The sequence below is a fragment of the Nyctereutes procyonoides genome, unplaced genomic scaffold (assembly GCF_905146905.1).
Source record: "Nyctereutes procyonoides isolate TBG_1078 unplaced genomic scaffold, NYPRO_anot_genome, whole genome shotgun sequence".
Taxonomy (NCBI): Eukaryota; Metazoa; Chordata; class Mammalia; order Carnivora; family Canidae; genus Nyctereutes; species Nyctereutes procyonoides.
Window position 1 is genome coordinate 25,088,156 of NW_026575122.1, and position 21,127 is coordinate 25,109,282.

General features: G+C 35.6%; 1 protein-coding gene across 8 annotated transcripts in view; it reads left to right on the top strand.

Moving 5' to 3' along the window:
• The window catches only part of ANKS1B (ankyrin repeat and sterile alpha motif domain containing 1B), a 1,038,970-nt gene that overhangs the window by 126,156 nt on the left and 891,687 nt on the right, over positions 1 to 21,127 (top strand). For all 8 annotated transcript variants that reach the window (XM_055336281.1, XM_055336283.1, XM_055336282.1 and 5 more), the window contains exon 2: positions 17,131 to 17,211. In XM_055336281.1, coding sequence (XP_055192256.1) covers positions 17,131 to 17,211 — 81 coding nt within the window. The remainder of the gene's footprint in view (positions 1 to 17,130; positions 17,212 to 21,127) is intronic.

A 21,127-nucleotide genomic window follows, 5' to 3' on the forward strand; every position in this document is an offset into this window, starting at 1 on the left:
AGAATCTGAGTTAGATTTTCAACCAATGTTGTTGCTTATTTCAGTATTCCATTACTTTTTAGTTTTGAGTAGTATTCCATTGTATGGATTTATTTATTTATTTATTTATTTATTTATTTATTTATTTATTTATTTCACAATTTATTTATCCACTCACCTGTTAATATTCATTTGAGTTGGTAATTTGAGTTATTTCAGTTTTGGACTATTGTAAGTAAAGCTTTATGAGTATTTATGTATAAATCTTTGTGTGCACATGTACTGTAATTCTCTTGGTGAACTACCTGGAGTGGTCTTGCTGATTGCATGGTACTCATAAGTCTAACTTTTTAAGAAACTGCCAAATTGTTTCCTGAAGTGGTTGTACTATTTTATGTGCCGACTTTCAGTGTGTGAGAGTTGTAGTTGATTTAAATCCCTGTGAACTTTGGTCTGTGAAATCTTTTTTATCGTGGCCATTCTAATAGATATGACTAGTATCTCATGATTTCTTTCTCTTTTTTTTTGGTATATATATTTTTTTATTGGAGTTTGATTTGCCAAAATTTAGTATAACACCCAGTGCTCATCCCATCAGGTGCCCCCCTCAGTGCCTGTCACCCAGTCACCCCATTCCCTCACCCACCTCCCTTTCCACTACCCCTTGTCCTTGTTCGTTTCCCAGAGTTAGGTGTCTCTCATGCTGTGTCACCCTCACTGATATTTCCCACTCATTTTCTCTCCTTCCCCCTTTATTCCCTTTCACTATTTTTTATATTCCCCAAATGAATGAGACCACATAATGTTTGTCCTTCTCCGAATGACTTATTTCACTCAGCATAATACCCTCCAGTTCCATCCACGTTGAAGCAAATGGTGGATATGTGTCGTTTCTAATGGCTGAGTAATATTCCTTTGTATACATAACCACATCTTCTTTATCCATTCATCTTTTGATGGACACCGAGGCTCCTTCCACAGTTTGGCTATTGTGGACATTGCTGCTATAAACATCAGGGTGCAGGTGTCCCGGTGTTTCACTGCATCTGTATCTTTGGGGTAAATCCCTAACAGTGCAATTGCTGGGTCATAGGGTAGCTCTATTTTTACTCTGAGGAATCTCCACACAGTTTTCCAGAGTGGCTGTACCAGTTCACATTCCCACCAACAGTGCAAGAGGGTTCCCTTTTCTTCACATCCTCTCCAACATTTGTTGTTTTCTGCCTTGTTAATTTTCCCCATTCTCACTGGTGTGAGATGGTATCTCATTGTGGTTTTGATTTGTATTTCTCTGATGGTAAGTGATGCGGAGCATTTTCTCATGTGCTTGTTGGCCACATGTATATCTTCTTTGGTGAAATTTCTGTTCATGTCTTTTGCCCATTTCATGATTGGATTGTTTGTTTCTTGGGTGTTGAGTTTCATAAGTTCTTTATAGATGATTGGGTATTAGCCCTTTATCTGATATGTCATTTGCAAATATCTTCTCCCATTCTGTAGGTTGTCTTTTAGTTTTGTTGACTGTATCTTTTGGTGTGCAGAAGCTTTTTATCTTGATGAAGTCCCAATAGTTCATTTTTGCTTTTGTTTCCCTTGCCTTCATAGATGTATCATCAAGAAGTTGCTGTGGCCAAGTTCAAAAAGGGTGTTGCCTGTGTTCTCCTCTAGGATTTTGATGGATTCTTGTCTCACATTTAGATCTTTCATTCATTTTGAGTTTATCTTTGTGTATGGTGTAAGAGAATGGTCTAGTTTCATTCTTCTGCACATGACTGTCCAATTTTCCCAGCACCATTTATTAAAGAGACTGTCCTTTTTCCAGTGGATAGTCTTTCCTACTTTGTCAAATATTAGTTGACCATACAGTTGAGGGCCCATTTCTGGGTTCTTTATTCTGTTCCTTGATCTATGTGTCTGTTTTTGTGCCAGTACCACACTGTCTTGATGACCACAGCTTTGTAGTACAACTTGAAATCTGGCATTGTGATGCTCCTGGCTCTGGTTTTCTTTTTCAATATTCCCCTGGCTATTCGGAGTCTTTTCTGATTCCACACAAATCTTAAGATAATTTGTTCCAACTCTCTGAAGAAAGTCCCTAGTATTTTGATAGGGATTGCATCAAATGTGTAAATTGCCCTGGGTAACATTGACATTTTCACAATATTAATTCTGCCAATCCATGAGCATGGAATATTTTTCCATCTCTTTGTGTCTTCCTCAATTTCTTTCAGAAGTGTTCTGTAGTTTTTAGGGTATAGATCCTTTACCTCTCTGGTTAGGTTTATTCCTAGGTATCTTATGCTTTTGGGTGCAACTGTAAGTGGGATTGACTCCTTAATTTCTCTTTCTTCAGTCTCATTGTTAGTGTATAGAAATGCCACTGATTTCTGGGCATTGATTTTGTATCCTGCCACACTGCCGAATTGCTCTATGAGTTCTAGCAATCTTGGGGTGGAGTCTTTTGGGTTTTCTGTGTACAGTATCATGTCATCGGCGAAGAGGGAGAGTCTGACTGCTTTGCCAGTTTGGATACCACTTATTTCTTTTTGTTACCTGATTGCTGAGGCAAGGACTTCTAGTACTATGTTGAATAGCAGTGGTGAGAGTGGACATCCCTGTCATGTTCCTGATCTTAGGGGAAAGGCTCCCAGTGTTTCCCCATTGAGAATGGTACTTGCTGTGGGCTTTTCATAGATGGCTTTTAAGATGCTGAGAAATGTTCCCTCTATCCCTACACTCTGAAGAGTTTTTATCAGAAATGGATGCTGTATTTTGTCGACTGCTTCCTCTGCATCTATTGGTATCTCATGATTTCAGTTTGCATTTCTCTAAAGACAGATGATGTTGAGCACCTTTTTATGTTTTTACTTTCCACCTGTATATCTTCTTTGTTGTATCTACTTCAAATATTTTGTCCACTTTTTTTTAATAGGGTGATTTTCTTATTTCTCATCTGGATTAAAGGATATATCAGAAAATACGATTTGCAGATGTTTTATCTCAGTTCATTCCTTTTTATTCTCTTGATGGTGTCTTTGAAGAACAGAAACTCTTAATTTTGATGAAAAATCTTCATCAAACTTTTAATTTGTCTAATTTTCTTGTGTAGAGCATTTTGGCATCATATCAAGAAATCTTTGTTTAACCTAAGACCACAAAACTTTTCTCATACATTTTCTTGTAGAATGTCTATCGTTTTATGTTTTGCTTTTAGATTTAGGATTCCTTTTAAAGTTAATTTTTGTAGATAATGTGGTGAAGTATGGATCAAGACTATTTATTTTGGCCTAAGGATATCCATTTGTTTCAGCACACTTTTTGTATTCTTTAATGAATTGCCATGCCTTTGTCAAAAATCAGTCACATACATACATGTCTAAAGGTTCTCTATATTCTTCTATTCTGTTCCATTGATTTATCTTTAATACTGTACTTTCTCTCTTGTTTACTATACAGCTTTATCATAGTCTTAAAATCAGATAGTGTAAGTCGTCAACTTTGGTCTTTTTCAAAGTTGCTTTGGCTAGTTGAGATCTTTTTATTTCCACATTAATTTTAAAATCAGTTAATTTCTACAAAACAAGCTTGCTGAGATTTTGATTGAATTACATTGAATCTCAAGGTCAATCTGTAGAAAATTAACATCATAATAATATTGAGTCTTCTGATTTATGAACTTGATATTATCTCATCATTTGTTTAGGTCCTTTAATTTCTCTCATTATGGAAGTTTTACACATCTTCTGTTAAATTTATTCCTAAGTATTTCATATTTTACATGCTATTGTAAATGGTATTTTTATTTTTTTAATTTCAATTTTTTTATTGGAGTTCAATTTGCCAACATATAGCATAACACCCAGTGCTCATCCCATCAAGTGCCCCCCTCAATGCCCATCACCCAGTCACCCTCACCCCCCTGCCCACCTCCCTTTTTGTTTCCCAGAGTTAGGAGTCTCTCATGTTCTGTCTCCCCTCTCTGATATTTCCCACTCATTTTTTCTCCTTTTCCCTTTCACTATTTTTTATATTCCCCAAATGAATGAGACCATATAATGTTTGTCCTTCTCGGATTGACTTGTAAATGGTATTTTTAAACAGAAATTTGATTTCTGATTGTTCTTGCTAGCATGTAGAAATACAATTGCTATTTATATATTGGATTGTATCTTGCAGCCTTGCTAAACACACTTTACTTGGTTGGATGTTTTCTGGAGCAAGCTTTTCTTTTTAAAAATGTTTTGTTTTGAATAATTTTATATTTATAGAAATATTGCAAAGATAGGTCAGAGAGTTCCCTGTATTTTTCACACAATTTTCCTCTCAATTTTTAATTTTAGTAGCTTTTTTGGGTAGGTTTCATAGGTCTTTCTATATGCATGATTATTTTATTTTCAAATAGATTTTCTTCTTTCTTTACAATCTTGATGCTTTTTATTTCTTTTTCTTGTAACTGCATTTCTAGCCACTATTTTGGTTAGAATCTCTGATATATTTCTTGGGGTGATAGGGCTGGGTACAGTGTACTTAATGGTGGTACATGACATAATTAGATTTCCTAAGCCTCTCCCCTTCTTCAGGGGATCTGGGATGGAATCTATTGAGGATGGGAGATTCTCAGTGTGTTGGGGGATTGAGTTGGGTCAAGAACTACCTAGCACAGAGGGCCTCTCTCTTTTCTCATGTTCTTCCTGGGGCTGATGGTTCAGTGAGCACATACTACTTGGAGACCATGTAGACTATAAGGCCCACTGACCTGTTGCCTGTAGCCAAATTCATTGTCATACTAGGAAATGAGCTTGACAAAGTGGTCTTTGAGGGCAGTGCCAGCCACAGCTTTGAAGGTGGAGAAGTGAGTGTTACTGTTAAAGTCACAGGAGACAATCTGGTCCTCAGTAACCCAGATATCCTTTAGGGGGCCTTCCCATGCCTGCTTCACCAGCTTCTTTGTGTTAACATATTTTACAGTTTTTTTCTGGATGACAAATCAGACTTATGGCTATTACTTTGGTGGTAGGGATGGAGAAGACCATGTAAGTGTTTCTCATTCAGCTCAAGCATGACCTTGCCTACAGTCCTGGCAGTGCCAGTAGATGCAGGGGTAATGTTCTGGGCAACCAGAACATTGGTTGTGATACAGTTTTCCAGAGAGGCCATACATGATAAGTCTTCTGGATGACCATGATGACATAGACTGTAGTCATGCGTTCCTCCATGATGCTAAAGCTATCATGGATGACCTTGACCAGGGAGGCCAAGTAGTTGGTGGTGCAGGAAGCAAAGTTGATGACAATATTAAGGGAGTTGTCATACTTTTCCTGGTTCATGCTCATCCTAAACATCAGGGCATCAGCAGAAAGGGCAAAGATAATGACCATTTTATCTCTAAGTCTTAAGTGAACCCTAAACTTCTCCAAGGCAGCAAATATACTAGTGGACTCCATACTGTATTCAGCACCAGCATTACCCCATTGTGATGTTGGTGGTATCTAGTTTCTGGAAGATAGAGATGGGCTTTTCATTGATGGCAAGCTTCCCACTCTCAACCTTGATTGTGCTGTTGAACTTGTCATGGGTGGAACCATACTGGAACATGTAGACCGTGTATTTGAGATCAGTGAAGGGATCAATGATGGTGACATTGTTTACTTTGTCAGAGTTAAAAGGAACTCCAGTGACCAGGCCACCAATACGGACAAATACATTCACTATGATCCTCATCATCATGTCTTAGAGATGATGCAGAAGAGGATGCAGTTGTTTATCAAATGAGGAGGAGCAGGGAGACTTCGGTTACAATGTTGAATAGGAATTGTATGAACAGATATACTTGCCTTGTTCTTGATCTTAAGGGGGAAGCATTCAGTTTTTTATCCCTAAATGTGATATTAGCTGTAAGTTTTTTGTTGATGTCTTTTATTGGTTGATGAAGTTTTTTTCTATTCCCAGTTCAACAGTTTTTAATGGGAATTGATGCTGGATTTCGGCAAGGTCTATTTCTGTATTTGTTGAGATAATCATAAGACTTTAATTTAGTAGGCTTTTTAATATGATAGATAATGAATGTTAAAACAAACTTGCATTCCTTATATAAAGGAATATATATAAATATAAAGGACTACAGTTTATCATGATGCAGTATGCTTTTTATATATTGTTAAGTTCAACTTGCTGAAATTGTACGGAGAATTTTGTGTCTATGTTGATGAGTGTGATACATTGCTTTGTAGTTCTCTTTTGTCACAGATCTTTGTCTATTTTCATAGAATACTAATAGAATGTTAGGCATTATTTTGTGTCCCTTCAATATTTTTCAACCATTTTTGTGGAAGTGGTATTATTTTTTAAATGGCTGGCAGGATTTCTGTTGAAGCCATATGGACCTGGAGATTTTGTTTTGTGGAGAATGTTTTTAATCTTTTTTAATTTTTTTTGATAGTCACACACACACAGAGAGAGAGAAAGAGAGAGGCAGAGACATAGGCAGAGGGAGAAGCAGGCTCCATGCACCGGAAGTCCGACGTGGGATTCGATCCTGGGTCTCCAGGATCGCGCCCTGGGCCAAAGGCAGGCACCAAACCACTGCGCCTCCCAGGGATCCCTGGAGAATGTTTTTAACTAAAAGTTCAAATTCAATTTCTTTACTAGATGTAGGACTATTCAGGCTATTAATTTCTTTTTGAGTGAGCTTTGGAAATTTGTGTTTTTAAAGACTTGGCCATTTCATCTAATTTTTTGACATATTGGTATAAAGTCATTAATATTCTATTACTTATTTTATATCTTTAGAATATGTAGTGATCTTATCTCTCTCTTCCTGATATTGGTAATTTGTATCTTCTAGAGCAGTTTAGCTATATAGATTTATCAATTTTATAGAGTTTTTTTTTAAAAGAATCTGAATTTGATTTCATGATTTTCTCTATTGTGTTTTCTGTTTCCTTTGGTTTCTGCTGTTCTTTAATATTTTCTTACTTAGAACTTATTATGTCCTTTTTTTGTTTGTTTGTTTCTTAAGATGGAAGCTGAGGTCAGCAATTTGAGACCTTTCTTCTGATCTAAGTGTCATTTTAATGCTATAAAATTTCTTTTAGGTACTAGTTTAGTTGCATCCCAAACGTTTTGATATATTATTATTTTGTTTTTTGATTCAACATATATCCAACTTCCTTTTGAGATCTTCTTTGATTTACATGTTCATTTCCAGTATTTGTGGGTTTTCCAGATACTTTTCTGTTAATGATATTTCCACTGGAGTCAGAGAACATATTTTGAATGATCTGAATCATTGAGATTTGTTTTGTGACTTACAATATAGTATATTTTGATACGTGTCCTGTGTTTATTTGAAAAGAACATGCGTTCTGCTGTTATTGGGTAGAGTGTTCTATAAATGTTAGTTATTTAAGTTGGTTAATCATACTATTGAGACCTCATGTGCCCTTATAATATAAATTTCTCTTGTTGTATCAATTGAGTGAGGGGTGTTGAATACTTAAGTATAGCTAGTTAAATCTTTTTTTCTTTGCAGCTGTACCAGTTTTTGCTTCATGTATTTTGAAGTTATTAGATACAAAAAGAGTTAAGGTTGCAATGTCCTCTTAATAAATTGGATTCTTTAGCATTATGAAATGATTTTCTCTATCCCTTGCTCTCAATATTTTTTGCTATGAAATGTAGTTTATCCGTTTAAGGTTTCTTTTGATTAGTGTCAGTATGATTTTTCTGCCCTTTTACTTTTTATCTATTTAAAGTAGCTTTCTTGTAGTGAGGATATAGTTGAGTCTCATTTTTTTTTTAAATCCAATCTGACAGTTTTTCCTTTTTAACTAGGGTCATTAGATAATTTACAGTTAATGTAATTATTGATGTGATTATATATAAATCTACCATCTTACTGTTTACTTTCTATTTCTCCCATCAGTTCTTTGTTCCTCTTTTCTGCTTTCTTTTGCCTCTTTGGATTATTTTTTAGTGACTTCATAGGTTAGTTTAAATGAGTATATTGTATTTGACATTTTTGCCTCACCTCAGGCTTTCATTAAAGTAATCTTTTGATTTTTTATTTATGTAACTTAGCACACATTTATTAAACAGCTGTTGTATTGAGTGTTTAGAGAATGAATTTTATAGAAGTTGAGTCTTGATCTAGGCTTTGGAGGAATGGTAAGATACTATCGGTTAGAGAATCTTATAGTTAGTAGGAAGGTGTGAATAAAGGCACATAAGGTAGAAATTAATAGGGCAGAATTGGATGAGCTTAGCAAGAGGAACAGAAGTACAAAAATTCTGAGATTATCATAGGAAATTGAAAATGCTTCAAGGATTGATTTTTAAAAAAGAATGTTAAAAACCTAACATTCTCAATGACGTTGTAAAACATATGCACATTTTATCACTTTCCAGGTTTAACTGTCACTTTTTTTAGTCGCAGGAGGGTAAAGTACCATTAAACAAAATAAATCATTGTATTGAAATAAAGCTAAGGCCAAAGTAAAGTTAAAACCTCAGAATTGATTAATTACATTTGGGTTTTAGTTTCCTTAGGACCTTAATTACCAAATAAGTATTCTAATTCTCATGTAGCTTGACCTCTTCACTTCTTTTTGGAATAGTTTCCTGTTTTAAATTGTGTAATGCTTTCTTACGGCTTTATTTTTTACTCCTGGACAACTCTCAGTGTCCTTAATATAACCTTTTCTTCTGCTGGACCCTTAAATATTTTTGATTATCCATGGTTTTCTTGTCTGTCCTACATTTCTTTCATTTTTCTTTTCCTCATTAGATGTTTTATATAGGTTCTTTGGGAGTTTCAGTGAGGGCAAGGAGGTTTTCAGATTTTGAGTTGCTTTATATTTGGTCTTATCGACCCATCTCAGGTTTTTCTCTTTTTTCTTTCTTTTTTTAAACACAGGGATTTATAGACTGTAACTAATAGCAACCTTTGAGAGGAGGTTTCAGTTTACTCTCATATACAAATTTTCTGCTTGAGATATTTTTAATCTAATGGCCTCCCTCTTACACAGTCTGATATCAAGTGTTCCCATGATTTTACCTTTTACTTAATAATTTGTTGTATCAATTCATTGGATTGTCTTCTTACTAATAAAATACACGCTGGTACTATGTACTAGTAAATACCTTAAGAGCTTTATAGGTATTGATTCTTTTGATCTAATAACACTATACATATATGAACTTGATTTTTTATTCCCTTCCTCCCTCCCTTTCATCTTTCTTTCTTTCTTTCTTTCTTTCTTTCTTTCTTTCTTTCTTTCTTTCTTCTTCTTCTTCTTCTTCTTCTTCTTCTTCTTCTTCTTCTTCTTCTTCTCCTTCCTTCCTTCCTTCCTTCCTTCTTTCTTTCCTTTCCTTTCCTTTCCTTTCCTTTCCTTTCCTTTCCTTTCCTTTCCTTTCCTTTCCTTTCCTTTCCTTTCCTCTTTCTTTCTTTCTTTCTTTCTTTCTTTCTTTCTTTCTTTTCTTTCTTTTTCTTTCTTTCTTTCTTTCTTTCTTTCTTTCTTTCTTTCTTTCTTTCTTTCTTTCTTTCTTTCTTTCTTTCTTTCTTTCTTTCTTTCTGATTTTATTTATTTATATTCATGAGAGACACACACACACACACAGAGAGAGAGAGGGCTGAGACACAGGCAGAGGGAGAAGCAGGCTCCATGCAGGGAGCCTGACGTGGGACTCTATCCTGTGTCTCGAGGATCACACCTTGGGCTGAAGGCAGCGCTAAACTGCTGAGCCACCCAGGCTGCCCTAGAACTTGTATTTTTAAATTGTGTGTTATTTTAAATTATGTTTTTAATTTCAATTCCACCATAATTAACATACAGTGTAATAATAGTTTCCCATGTACAATACAGTGATTGAACAATTCTGTGCATTACTCAGTTCTTATCCCTTCACCTATTTCACCCATCCTCCCGCCACTCCCATCTGGTAACCATCAGTTTGTTCTCTACAGTTAAGAGTCTGTTCCTTGGTTTAGTTTGTCTCTCTCTTTTTTTCCTTTGCTCATTTGTTTGATTTCTTAAATTCCACATATAAGTGAAATCATATGGTATTTGTTTTTCTCTGATTGGTTCATTTCATTTGGCATTATGCTCTCTAGATCCATCTATGTTGTTGCAAATGGAAAGATTTCATTCTTTTGTGTGGCTAAATAATATTTCATTATATATATATATATATATATATACACACACACACACACACACATAGATAGAGACCAATCTATCTGCCTTTTGGCTACTCCCATAATTTGGGAATTGTAAATAATGCTGTAGTAAACATAGTGATGTATTTATCTTTTCATATTAGATACCCAATAGTGGAATTTCTGGGTCATAGGGTAGTTCTATTTTTAATTTTTTTTTTTGAGGAATCTCCATACTGTTTTCCACAGTGGATGCCCCAGTTTGCATTCCCACCAGCAGTGCATGAGGACTTCTTTTTTCTCCACGTCCTCACCAACACTTGTTTCTTGTGTTACTGATTTTAGCCATTCTTAAATGTGTGAGGTGCTTTGTCATTGCAGTTATGATTTGCATTTCCCTGATGATGACTGATGTTGAGCATCTTTTCATGTGTCTGTTGGCCATCTGGATGTCTTCTTTGGAGAAATGTTTGTTCATATTATATGCCCATTTTAAATTGGATTATTTGATTTTTTTGGTGTTGAGTTGTATTAGGTCTTTATATATTTGGGGTACTAATCCTTTATCATTAGCACATATTTTCTTCCATTCAGTATGTTGTCTTTTAGTTCTGTTGACTGTTTTCTTTGTTGTGCAGAAGCTTTTTATGTTGATGTAGGCCCAATAGTTCATGTTTTTTTTTTATTTCTCTTACTTCAGGAGACATATCTAGAAGGATTTTAATATGGCCAATGTCAGAGAAATTACTGCCTGTGCTCAACTCTAGAACTTTTATGGTTTCATATCTCACATTTAGGCCCTTAATCTATCTTGAGTTTATTTTTGTATACAGTGTAAGAACGTGTCCACTTTCATTCTTTTGCGTGTAGCTGTCCAGTTTTCCCAGCATCATTTGTTGAAGAGAATGTCTTCTTACTATTGCATATTTTTGCCTTCTTTATCAAAGATTAAGTGACCATTTAATTGTGAGTTGATTTCTGGGTTTTGTATTCTGTTCCATTGATCTATGTGTCTATTTTTGTGCCAGTACCATATTGTTTTTTTGATTAGTACAGCTTTGTAATCAAGTTAAAGTCTGGAATTGTGATTCCTCCAGGTTTTTCCTTTTTCAAGATTGCTTTGGCTATTCAGGGTCTTTTGTGATTCCATACAAATTTTAGGATTGTTCTAGTTCTGTGAAAAATGCTGTTGATATTCTGACTGACAGGGATTACATACGTTAAATGTGCAAATTGCTTTGGGTAGTATAGATATTTTAATAATATTTGTTCTTCCAATCCATGACAATGAACTGTCTTCCCATTTCTTTGTGTCATCTTCAATTTTTTCCTTTTTTTAAAAAAAGATTTTATTTATTTATTCATGAGAGACACACAGAGAGAGGCAGAGACATAGGCAGAGGAAGAAGCAGGCTCCATGCAGGAAGCCCAATGTGGGACTCAATCCCAGGACTCCGAGATTATGCCCTGAGCCAAAGGCAGACACTCAACCGCTGAGCCATCCAAGTGTCCATTCAATTTCTTTCAACAATGTTGTATTGTTTCTGAGTAGAGATGTTTCACCTCTTTGGTTACATTTAGTCTTACTTTTTGGTGCAGTTATGAATGGGTTTGGTTTCTTAGTTTCTCTTTCTGCTGCTTCATTATTAGTGTATAGAAATGCAACAGATTTCTGTACATTGATTTTGTACCCTGTGACTTTACAGAATTCATTTCAATTCTAGTAGTTTTCTAGTGGAGTATTTCAGGTTTTCTATATATAGCATCATGTCATCTGTAAATATTGAAAATTATACTTCTTCTACCAGTTTGTATGCCTCTTATTTCTTTGTGTTGTCTAATGGCTGTGGTTAGGACTTCCAGTACTATGTTGAATAAGAGTGCTGAGAACAGCAGATATCCTTGTTCCCGACCTTAGGGGATAAGCTCTTAGTTTTTCCCCCATAAAGTATGATGTTTGCTGTGGGTTTTTCATATATGGCCTTTATGTGTTGAGGTATGTTCTCTCTAAACCTACTTTGTTGAGGGTTTTTTTTTTTATCATGAATGGATGCTACACTTTGTCAGATGCTTTTTCTGCATCTATTGAAATGATTGTGTGGTTTTTATCCTTTCTCTTATAGATGTGATGCATCATGTTGATAGATTTGTGAATACTGAACCACCCTTACACCCTGGAAATAAATCCCATATGATTGTGGTGAATAATGTTTTTAATGTGTCATTGGATTCAGTTTGCCTCTATTGAGAATTTTTGCATCTATATTCATTAGAGATACTGGTCTGTAGTTCTTTTTGTGTGTGTGGTGTCTTTATCTGGTTTTGGTATCAGGGTAATTCTGGCTTCATGGAATGAATTTGGGAGTTTTCTTTCCTCTTCTATTTTTTTGGAATAGTTTGAGAATAACAGGTATTAAATGTTTGGTAGAAGTAGCCTGTGAAGCTGTCTGCTCCTAGACTTTTGTTTGTTGGGAGCTTTTTGATTACTGATTCATTTGCATTGTTTATTGTAATCAGCCTGTCCAAATTTTCCATTTCTTCCTGCTTCAGTTTTTGGAAGTGACACGTTTCCAGGAATTTCTCCATTTTTTCTAGTTTGTCCAAATTGTTGGTATATATTTTTTCATAATATTCTCTTATAGTCCTTTGTACTTCTGTGGTGTCTTTTTTTTTAATTTGTGAATTTTTTTTAATGAGTGTTACAAAAGGTTTACCAATTTTATTGATCTTTTTAAAGAACCAGCTCCTGGTTTCATTTTTTTTTTAGTTTCTGTATCATACATTTTTGCTTCACTCCTTATTTCCTTCCTCTTGATGGTTTTAGATTTTGTTGGTTCTCCTTTTTCTTAGCTGCTTTATTAGGTTTAAGGTTAGGTTGTTTATTTGGGAGTTTTCTTGCTTTTGAGGTAAGTCTGTATTGCTATAAAATTCCCTCTTAGCACCACTTTTCCTGCATCCTAGAGATTTTGTACAGTTGCGTTTTCATTTAAAAATTTTCCCCATGTAATTTTTTACTTCTCGTTTGATTTCTTGGTTGACGTTAATTATTTAGTAGCATGTTATTAAGCCTCCATGTATTTGTTTTCTTTCCATATTTTTTCTTACAGTGGATTTCTAGTTTCCTAGCATTGTTAGAGAAGATGCATAGTGTGACTTTGAGCTTTTGTGTTTTGTAGAGAACTGATTTGTAGCCTACTATATTATCTATTCTGGAGGATGTTCCATATATTCTTGAAAATAATGTGTATTCTGCTATTTTAAGATTGAGTATTCTGTATATATTTGTTAAATCCATCTGGTCCAGTATGCCATTCAAAGGCATCATTTCCTTGTTAATTTTCTGTTTGGATCATCTGTCCATTGACATAAGTGGAATATTAAAGTCCTGTGCTATTATTGTATTACTATCAATTAGTTCCTTTATGTTTGTTATTAACTGTTTTATGTATTTGGTTCCTCCCACATTGGGTACATGAATATTTAAATTTTTTACATCATCTTGTTGGACTGTCTCCTTTATATTATTTGGTGTCTTTGTCTCTTTTTCAGTCTTTGTTTTAATGTCTGTTTTGCCTAATATAAATATGCTACCTCAGCTTTCTTTTGACATCTATTTGCATGATAAATATTTCTTCATCCCCTCACTTTCAATATGCATGTCTTTAGGTCTAAAATGAGTCTCTTGTAAAGCACACATAGATTAGGTCTTATTTTTTTAATACACTGTCACCATATGTTTTTGATTGGAGCAGTTAATCCATTTATATTTGGTGTAATTATTGATAGTGTATTTATTGCCATTTTGTTACTTGTTTTCTGTAACTTTGTTACTTGTTTTTATAATTTTCTCTGCTTCTTTTCTTGCTCTCTTTCATGGTTTGCCAGCTTTTCTTTAGTGAGATACTTGAATTTCTTTTTCTTTGCATATCTATTATTGGTTTTTGATTTTTTGTTACTGTTAGGTTTGTATATAACATCTGCATATAGCAATCTATGTGAAATTGGTGGTCACTTAAGTTTGAACTCATTCTTTACTCCTCTTCCCAAACACAGTTTCTGTATATGGTACCATATTTTACATTCTTTTATCTTGTGAATACTTTGGCTCATTTTTGTAGATAGTTGTTATTTTTGTTGTGAAACACTAATGGTCTTTCATTTCACAGAGTCCCCTTTAATATTTCTTGTAGGGCTGGCTTAGTGATCATGAACTCCTTTGTTGTTGTTTTTTGTTTTTTGTTTTTTTTTTTTCCCCCTAGAGACTCTTTATCTCTCCTATTCTGAATGATGGTCTTGCTGGATAAAGTACTGTTGGCTGCAAATTTTTCCATTTCAGCACTTTGAATATATTATGTTACTCCCTTCTGGCCTCAAAGTTTCTACTGAAAAATCTTTTTTTTTTAATTTTTTTTTTAAATTTGTTTATTTTTGATAGTCACAGAGAGAGAGGCAGAGACACAGGCAGAGGGAGAAGCAGGCTCCATGCACCGGGAGCCCGACGTGGGATTCGATCCCGGGTCTCCAGGATCGCGCCCTGGGCCAAAGGCAGGCGCTAAACCACTGCGCCACCCAGGGATCCCTCTACTGAAAAATCTACTGATAGCCTTATGGAGTTTCCCTTGTATGAAACTGTCTTCTTATTCCTTACCGCTTTTAACATTTTTTTTTCTTAATCACTAATTTTTGCCCTTGAAATGACTATGTGTCTTGGTGTGGACCCTCTTGGGTTGATTTTGTTGGGGAATTCGGTGCCTCCTGGATCTGGTTATCAGTTTCTTTCTCAGAAAAGTTTTCAGCTATCATTTCTTTAAAGACATTTTCTGTTTTCTTTCTCTACTCCTTGAATCCCTATAATGTGAATGTTATTAAGCTTGTGGAGTCTTTGAGTTCCCCAAGTCCACTCTTATTTTGTATAGAGTGGAAAATATGCTGCTCTTTCACCTGCTCATCTTGATTATATTCTATTACTTTGTCTTCCAGGTTGCTGATTCACTCCTCTGCTTCCTTTAGCCTGCTATTTGATCTATTGAATGTATTTTTAATTTCAGTTATCGTGTTCTTCTCCTCTGATTGATTCTTTTTATCTCTGTCTTGAGGGTCTCACTAATGTCCTTCACTCTTCTCAAGTCCATTGAGTATCTTTATGATCATTACTTTAAATTTTCTTTCAAGATCTTGCGTATATCCATTCTGCTATGTCTCTTGGTTTGACTTTGTCTTCCTTCAATTGGGACATATTCATTCAGCCTTACTCTCTAGGTCTGATTCTCTGTGTTAGGAAAGTCAGCTAGTCTCTTGCCCTTGAACGTAGAGGGCAGGGCATGTACTTTAAGTGAAGTGGCACTTTCCCTTTCTTATGGGGATGTGCAGCTGTGTCAGAACTCTGATCTGGCAAGAAAATGCCATAGTGTGTGTGCAGGTGGGAGTTGCAGATTTAACAAGGTACCAGTATCCTCCGTGGAATGTGAGGAAACATGATGCTGGCAAGATTTGTCCTATCTGTGGGGATAGTGGTGGAGGCCATCTGCTGCTCCTGGACTGAGGCAGGTGTGCTTGGAGGGGACAGGGTGCAGTGTGAGCATGTTAGATAGTTAAGGCCTGCACGCTGCTGGTTCCCACAGGTGGCTGTAGGATTATTATGGGGGGTAGGGGAATGAAATGGCACCTACCAGCTCTTTTGTTCCTGGAAGTCCATCAGGAACTCTGATATCAATAATTAACTCTCCCTTCTGTGCATCCCATGTGCCTTTCAAACTGATGCTTCTAAGTTATATCTCTGAGGACTGTTTGTTGTGGTGTTTCTTTAAAGGCAGAAACTCAACTTCCTTTACTCTTCAGGTTCTCCCAGAGCCCAGCTTCGATTTTTAAAGTTCCAGGCTTTAAGTCCTTCTGGTTGTAAGAACTCACATAATTTGATCCCTTCGATGTTCAAAGCTAAGTGTTGTGAGGATTCATCTTCTATTGCAGGTTTCCCAGTATGATAGTCTGTTTCTCAGTCCTCTATGTGTCTATGGCTCCCTTCCTCTGGTAGCCAGACCTAAGGGATTTTTAGCTCTCCACTGCATCTCTGTCCTTCCTACCCTTCTCAAGATTGCCTCTCCTTGACATTTAGGTGTGAAGTCTGTTCTGCTTGTCTTCTGATTGTTTTCTAGGTTATTGGCACTTATGTGAGTGTTACCTAGTATCTGTGGGAGGAGGTGAATTTAGGGTTCTCTTCTACCATCTTCTGTGGAGATCTCTAGACCTTAGTTTTTATGGGTTTAATATTGTCAAGAATGCCAGATAAAGTAATTTTTTGGTCTAGTTTTTGAAAGGTGACTTTCAATGCCTTATGTTTTCAAAAGCTAAAAATAGTTTCTATAATAGTAGTGATCAAGGATAAAATGGACCATTTTATATAGTTACATTATCTCCAAAATATGTTGTGTTGTAAAATGATATCTTCAAAACTATTATAATCTTGTGGTTTACAGCAGCTGAAATCTTCAATTATATTTTCAAGTATGAAATACTGATTTTCTTAGTAGCATTTGAACAGCAAGAAAAGTTTATATTCTTCCCATAATGCAGAAATATCTTTTATCTTATATAAATCTCTGCCATCTCAGAAGGACTGTGTTAAAATGGAGGAGGCAGGTGTCATAAATCTTTATTCTTTGGTGTAAAACATAGTAGCTGAGTATCAATTGCTTCCAGTATTTAAGTAATGGTATAAAGTAATAGGGAATTTTTGGATTCAGATTTTAGTACGTGGCAGTAGGCCTACATTCACTAATAATTTCTGAAGGTGGTTATATTCCCTACTAATTTCCTTACATCAAATAAATGAAGTTATTGTTCCAAGGAGAATGCATGAAAGATGGCATTCATTTTCTACATGACTAAAATTTTCTTATGCAACATGCTGCCGGCTGTGGGACTATTCAGGCTTCTTTTTGTTTTTCAAAGCAGGATTCTGCTTAACTGTTAACTCTGCACTTGTGCTTTATTTGCAGCATCTGGCGAGGCCCCAATGTGAACTGCACAGACAGTTCGGGTTACACTGCTTTACACCATGCAGCCTTAAATGGACATAAGTAAGTGCTACTTATTTGGACTAGAAACCTCATGTATTTAATTATATGTGATGAAGTTAATTATGTCAATGATACCTATCTCATGTTGCCATGAGTTCCCTGGGCTTAGGTGAATTTGAAGAGGCACCAGGTGGCAACACTGACAATTTATACTTGGTAGGAATGTTCCTTGGTAGGGATGTACACAGTATAAACTGAGAGAATTGTTCAAAAATAGTCAAATATCATACAAGGAGAATGAAAGAAATGACAAGATGTGTTAGTTATGTTGTCTTTCAGGAGGGAGTGGGATAAAACCAGGTAGTAATGCCACCCTACCTTTTTTGGGTGTCTTTATCCAACATGGGGAGTACTCATCAAGAGTAAAATCTTAATATATTCTTACTATGAATATGAGCCATTGGCGCTTATATGAGCCACTTCAAAATCCTTCATATTTAGGTAACATGCCTTTTCTTTGTCATTCAGGATAGTTTTTCTGGTTTTAAATTTCTTTAACCTATGGAATTATGTTTCAATAATGTGATAGTCTACAGTATGGGCAGTAAAAGAATGTGTAGCCATAACCATCAATTCATTTCTAGTGTTTTACCTAGGTTACCTAATGGTTTACTGACAAAATGTGGGGAGTCTGAATGATTCAGATGTTCTGTTCTCCCCCATCAGAAGGAAAATGACTCTTCATCCATTTTTCCTTTGCTCTAATGATCCAAATTAGTCTTTTCAGATTTAGATCATTTCATTTTACTTAAGTTTTTTAAAGATTTATTTATTTTTCAGGCTTTCAAATTTTTTAAAAAATATTTTATTTATTCATGAGAGACACACAGAGAGAGAGGCAGAGACATAGGCAGAGGGAGAATCCCAGGACCCTGGGATCATGCCCTGAGGCAAAGGCAGATGGTCAACCACTGAGCCACCAAGGCATCCCAAGATTTATTTATTTTAGAAAAAGAGAGAGAGCATGTACATGCATACACACCCCGGGGGTGGGGGGGTGGGGGGGAGGCAGAGGGAGAGAATCTTCAAGCAGACTTCCCTCTAAGCGTGGAGCCTTACATAGGCCTCAGTCCCATGACCTATGAAATCATGATCTGAGCCAAAACCAAGAGTCAGTGCTTAACTGACCAAGTGAGCCAGGTACCCACATTTTACTTCAGTTTTTTAGATGCAGTAATTATTACCTTAGAAATGCTAGTTACAAAAAAAAAAAAAAAAAGCTGGTTACCTTTTGCTTTCCCACCTAACCTTGGTTTTATTCTTTGAATTGAGATACAAGATCAAGTAACACTTGATCACATTTTGTAGCCTTGAAGTTCTCACACAAGAAACACCATTTTGTGATTTATCACTATGAAATTTTTTATCTTTAAATTTATTGCATAAATCTAACATTGTCTTTCTGTTTGGATATGGAGCTATCTCTCTATTTGTCCACTCATGTATAATTTTACATATAATCGCAAACATAATGTTTCATCGTTTGGATTCTTAGTATTAGAATTCCAAAACGACATTTCTTTTTATCCAGTCCCTATTCTGGATTATGTCATCTTATACATCTAACTTAGAACCTTTTATTTTGCTGGGTCTTTTTAAAAAAATTTATTGTTGGGGATCCCTGGGTGGCTCAGCGATTTAGCACCTGCCTTTGGCCCAGGGCGTGATCCTGGAGTCCCGGGATTGAGTCCACATCGGGCTCCCTGCATGGAGCCTGCTTCTCCCTCTGCCTGTGTCTCTGCCTCTCTCTCTCTGTGTCTTTCATGAATGAATGAATGAATGAATGAATAAATAAATAAAATCTTAAAAAATATATATATAGTTATCTTCCTGTAGAGTGTAAAATGTGTATGGATCCTCACCACCTGAATGTTTTAAAGGGATTACTATTTATTCTTCTTTGTACCTGGGTCATCAGGAATGAAGCCAAATCAAATCAGCCCAAGAAATACAATTCTGATTGCTTCTCTGGTCATCATATGTGTGTATTTAGGAGAATTCCAGTTAGGAAAAGTAATTGGGAAGACAGATTATCAAATCTAATGGACAGAAGATCTTGAGCTTGAGCACTAGAGCTACTCTTTTTGTTCTCAAATTTTCATTATAAGCACTTCTCAAAATAATGTTGCCCCAAAATGGATTAGCATTCATATCCATCCATGGTTTTCAGTATTTTAGTAAATGTTATTGATTTATACATGATGGTCTATCAAGTTCTAATCATTGGGATATGTTTCCCTATGGCTCACTGCATAATTTTTTGTTTCTGTTAGCAATATACAAGTAAAGATAAATTTAAGCAAATTGATCAGCAGTCATTATGATCATAAAGAGAGGGGGGATTTGACTAGATGTCTTAGATATCTTTTAAGATCTCTTTAACTGCATATTCTCTGAGAATTATATATCTTTGCTTCACTCTTATATGAAGATACTTTTTTTTTTTAAACACTTTCCAGGAAGATTTTACTCAGTATCAGTTTATAGGCATTGGGAAAAAGCAGAATTCTAATCCCATCTTCCCATCTCTGCTACTTATGTATCTTGAGCCATTTAATAACCCATCTTGGGCTCAGTTCAGTGTACTGAACACATAGGCTGGATATCTTCCATTGTTCCTTTCCATTATAATACCTTATGATACCTGTTTTGGTATTTGTGGCTCAGTTATGTAGTATGATGTTATAATTCTGAAATACAGATTTTCATCTAGAGTGTATTATTTCTTTAAATTACCCATGGATTTTTATTTTTTTTATTCTTATGTTTTTTAAGATTTTATTTATTCACAAGACAGAGAGAGAGAGAGAAAGAGAGAGGCAGAGACACAGGCAGAGGGAGAAGCAGGCTCCATGCAGGGAGCCCAATGTGGGACTCGATCCCCAGACTCCAGGTTCATTCCCTGGGCTGAAGGCGGCGCTAAACCGCTGAGCCACCTGGGCTGCCCTGCCGATGGATTTTTAAAAGTAGAGATGGTTTATTCAATCCTGCCCCGTTTAGCCAGATGGAGGAAACAACCTCATTCTGGATAAATGATGTAGTGATCACTTAGATATTAAGGTGGAACTATGTTTAGAGTTTAAGTGTTTGAGTTCTAAGTGCATGCTTTTACCAATGCTCTCTACATTATCTTCCTTTTGTGGCTCTATGCACATCAGTTTCCTAAACTCTTGCTGGCTTTTCTCTGTTCTATTATCTATTTCTGGGCTGCCTCCCATTATCATCAACTACTGTGTTCACATTGAATGCTAATTTTAATATTGGCTTAAGAAAAGATATTTGAAGGAGAAAAAAATGTCGTAGAATATATCTCAGAACCAGAGAAGGATTTTTTTTTTCTTTTCTTTTGCCTTTGCTATTCTTACTTAGCAAGGTAATAACAATTGATGATTTTGTATTCTTCCCAAGCAAACCTTAGCAGTCAACACAAAAACACATCATTTCCATGTTTGTTGCTATTGTTGTTGTAGCCATCAGCTATGGATTGTTTCTGAAAACATTATGATATTTAGGCTAAAGTTCATGAAATCATAAAGCTAGCAGTAATATTATAGGGTTCTGTAGTTTATTTTTTTGCTTTGAACACAGGCTTTTCTCCTACCCTTAGCACACAATCTAAGCCCTCATACTGCAAATTAAGCCTGTATTATATCCTCTCGTTCTGTATTTTTTATTGGGGGCTCTTGTTTATCAACTCTAGTTAATCCACAAGTGGAACAGAATTTTGTACCTGAAATACATTATTTCACAATGAACAATTCATCTCCACTTAGCCAACTTGGACACAATAGAAAATGTACTTCTCTCAGTGATTTCCTGGGTCATTTGTAATTGCAGATTAGAAAGTTATTACTTTTATATGATAGAAAAAAAACATGGTTAGTAGAACAACATCCACTAGAAATGACTATTTTAT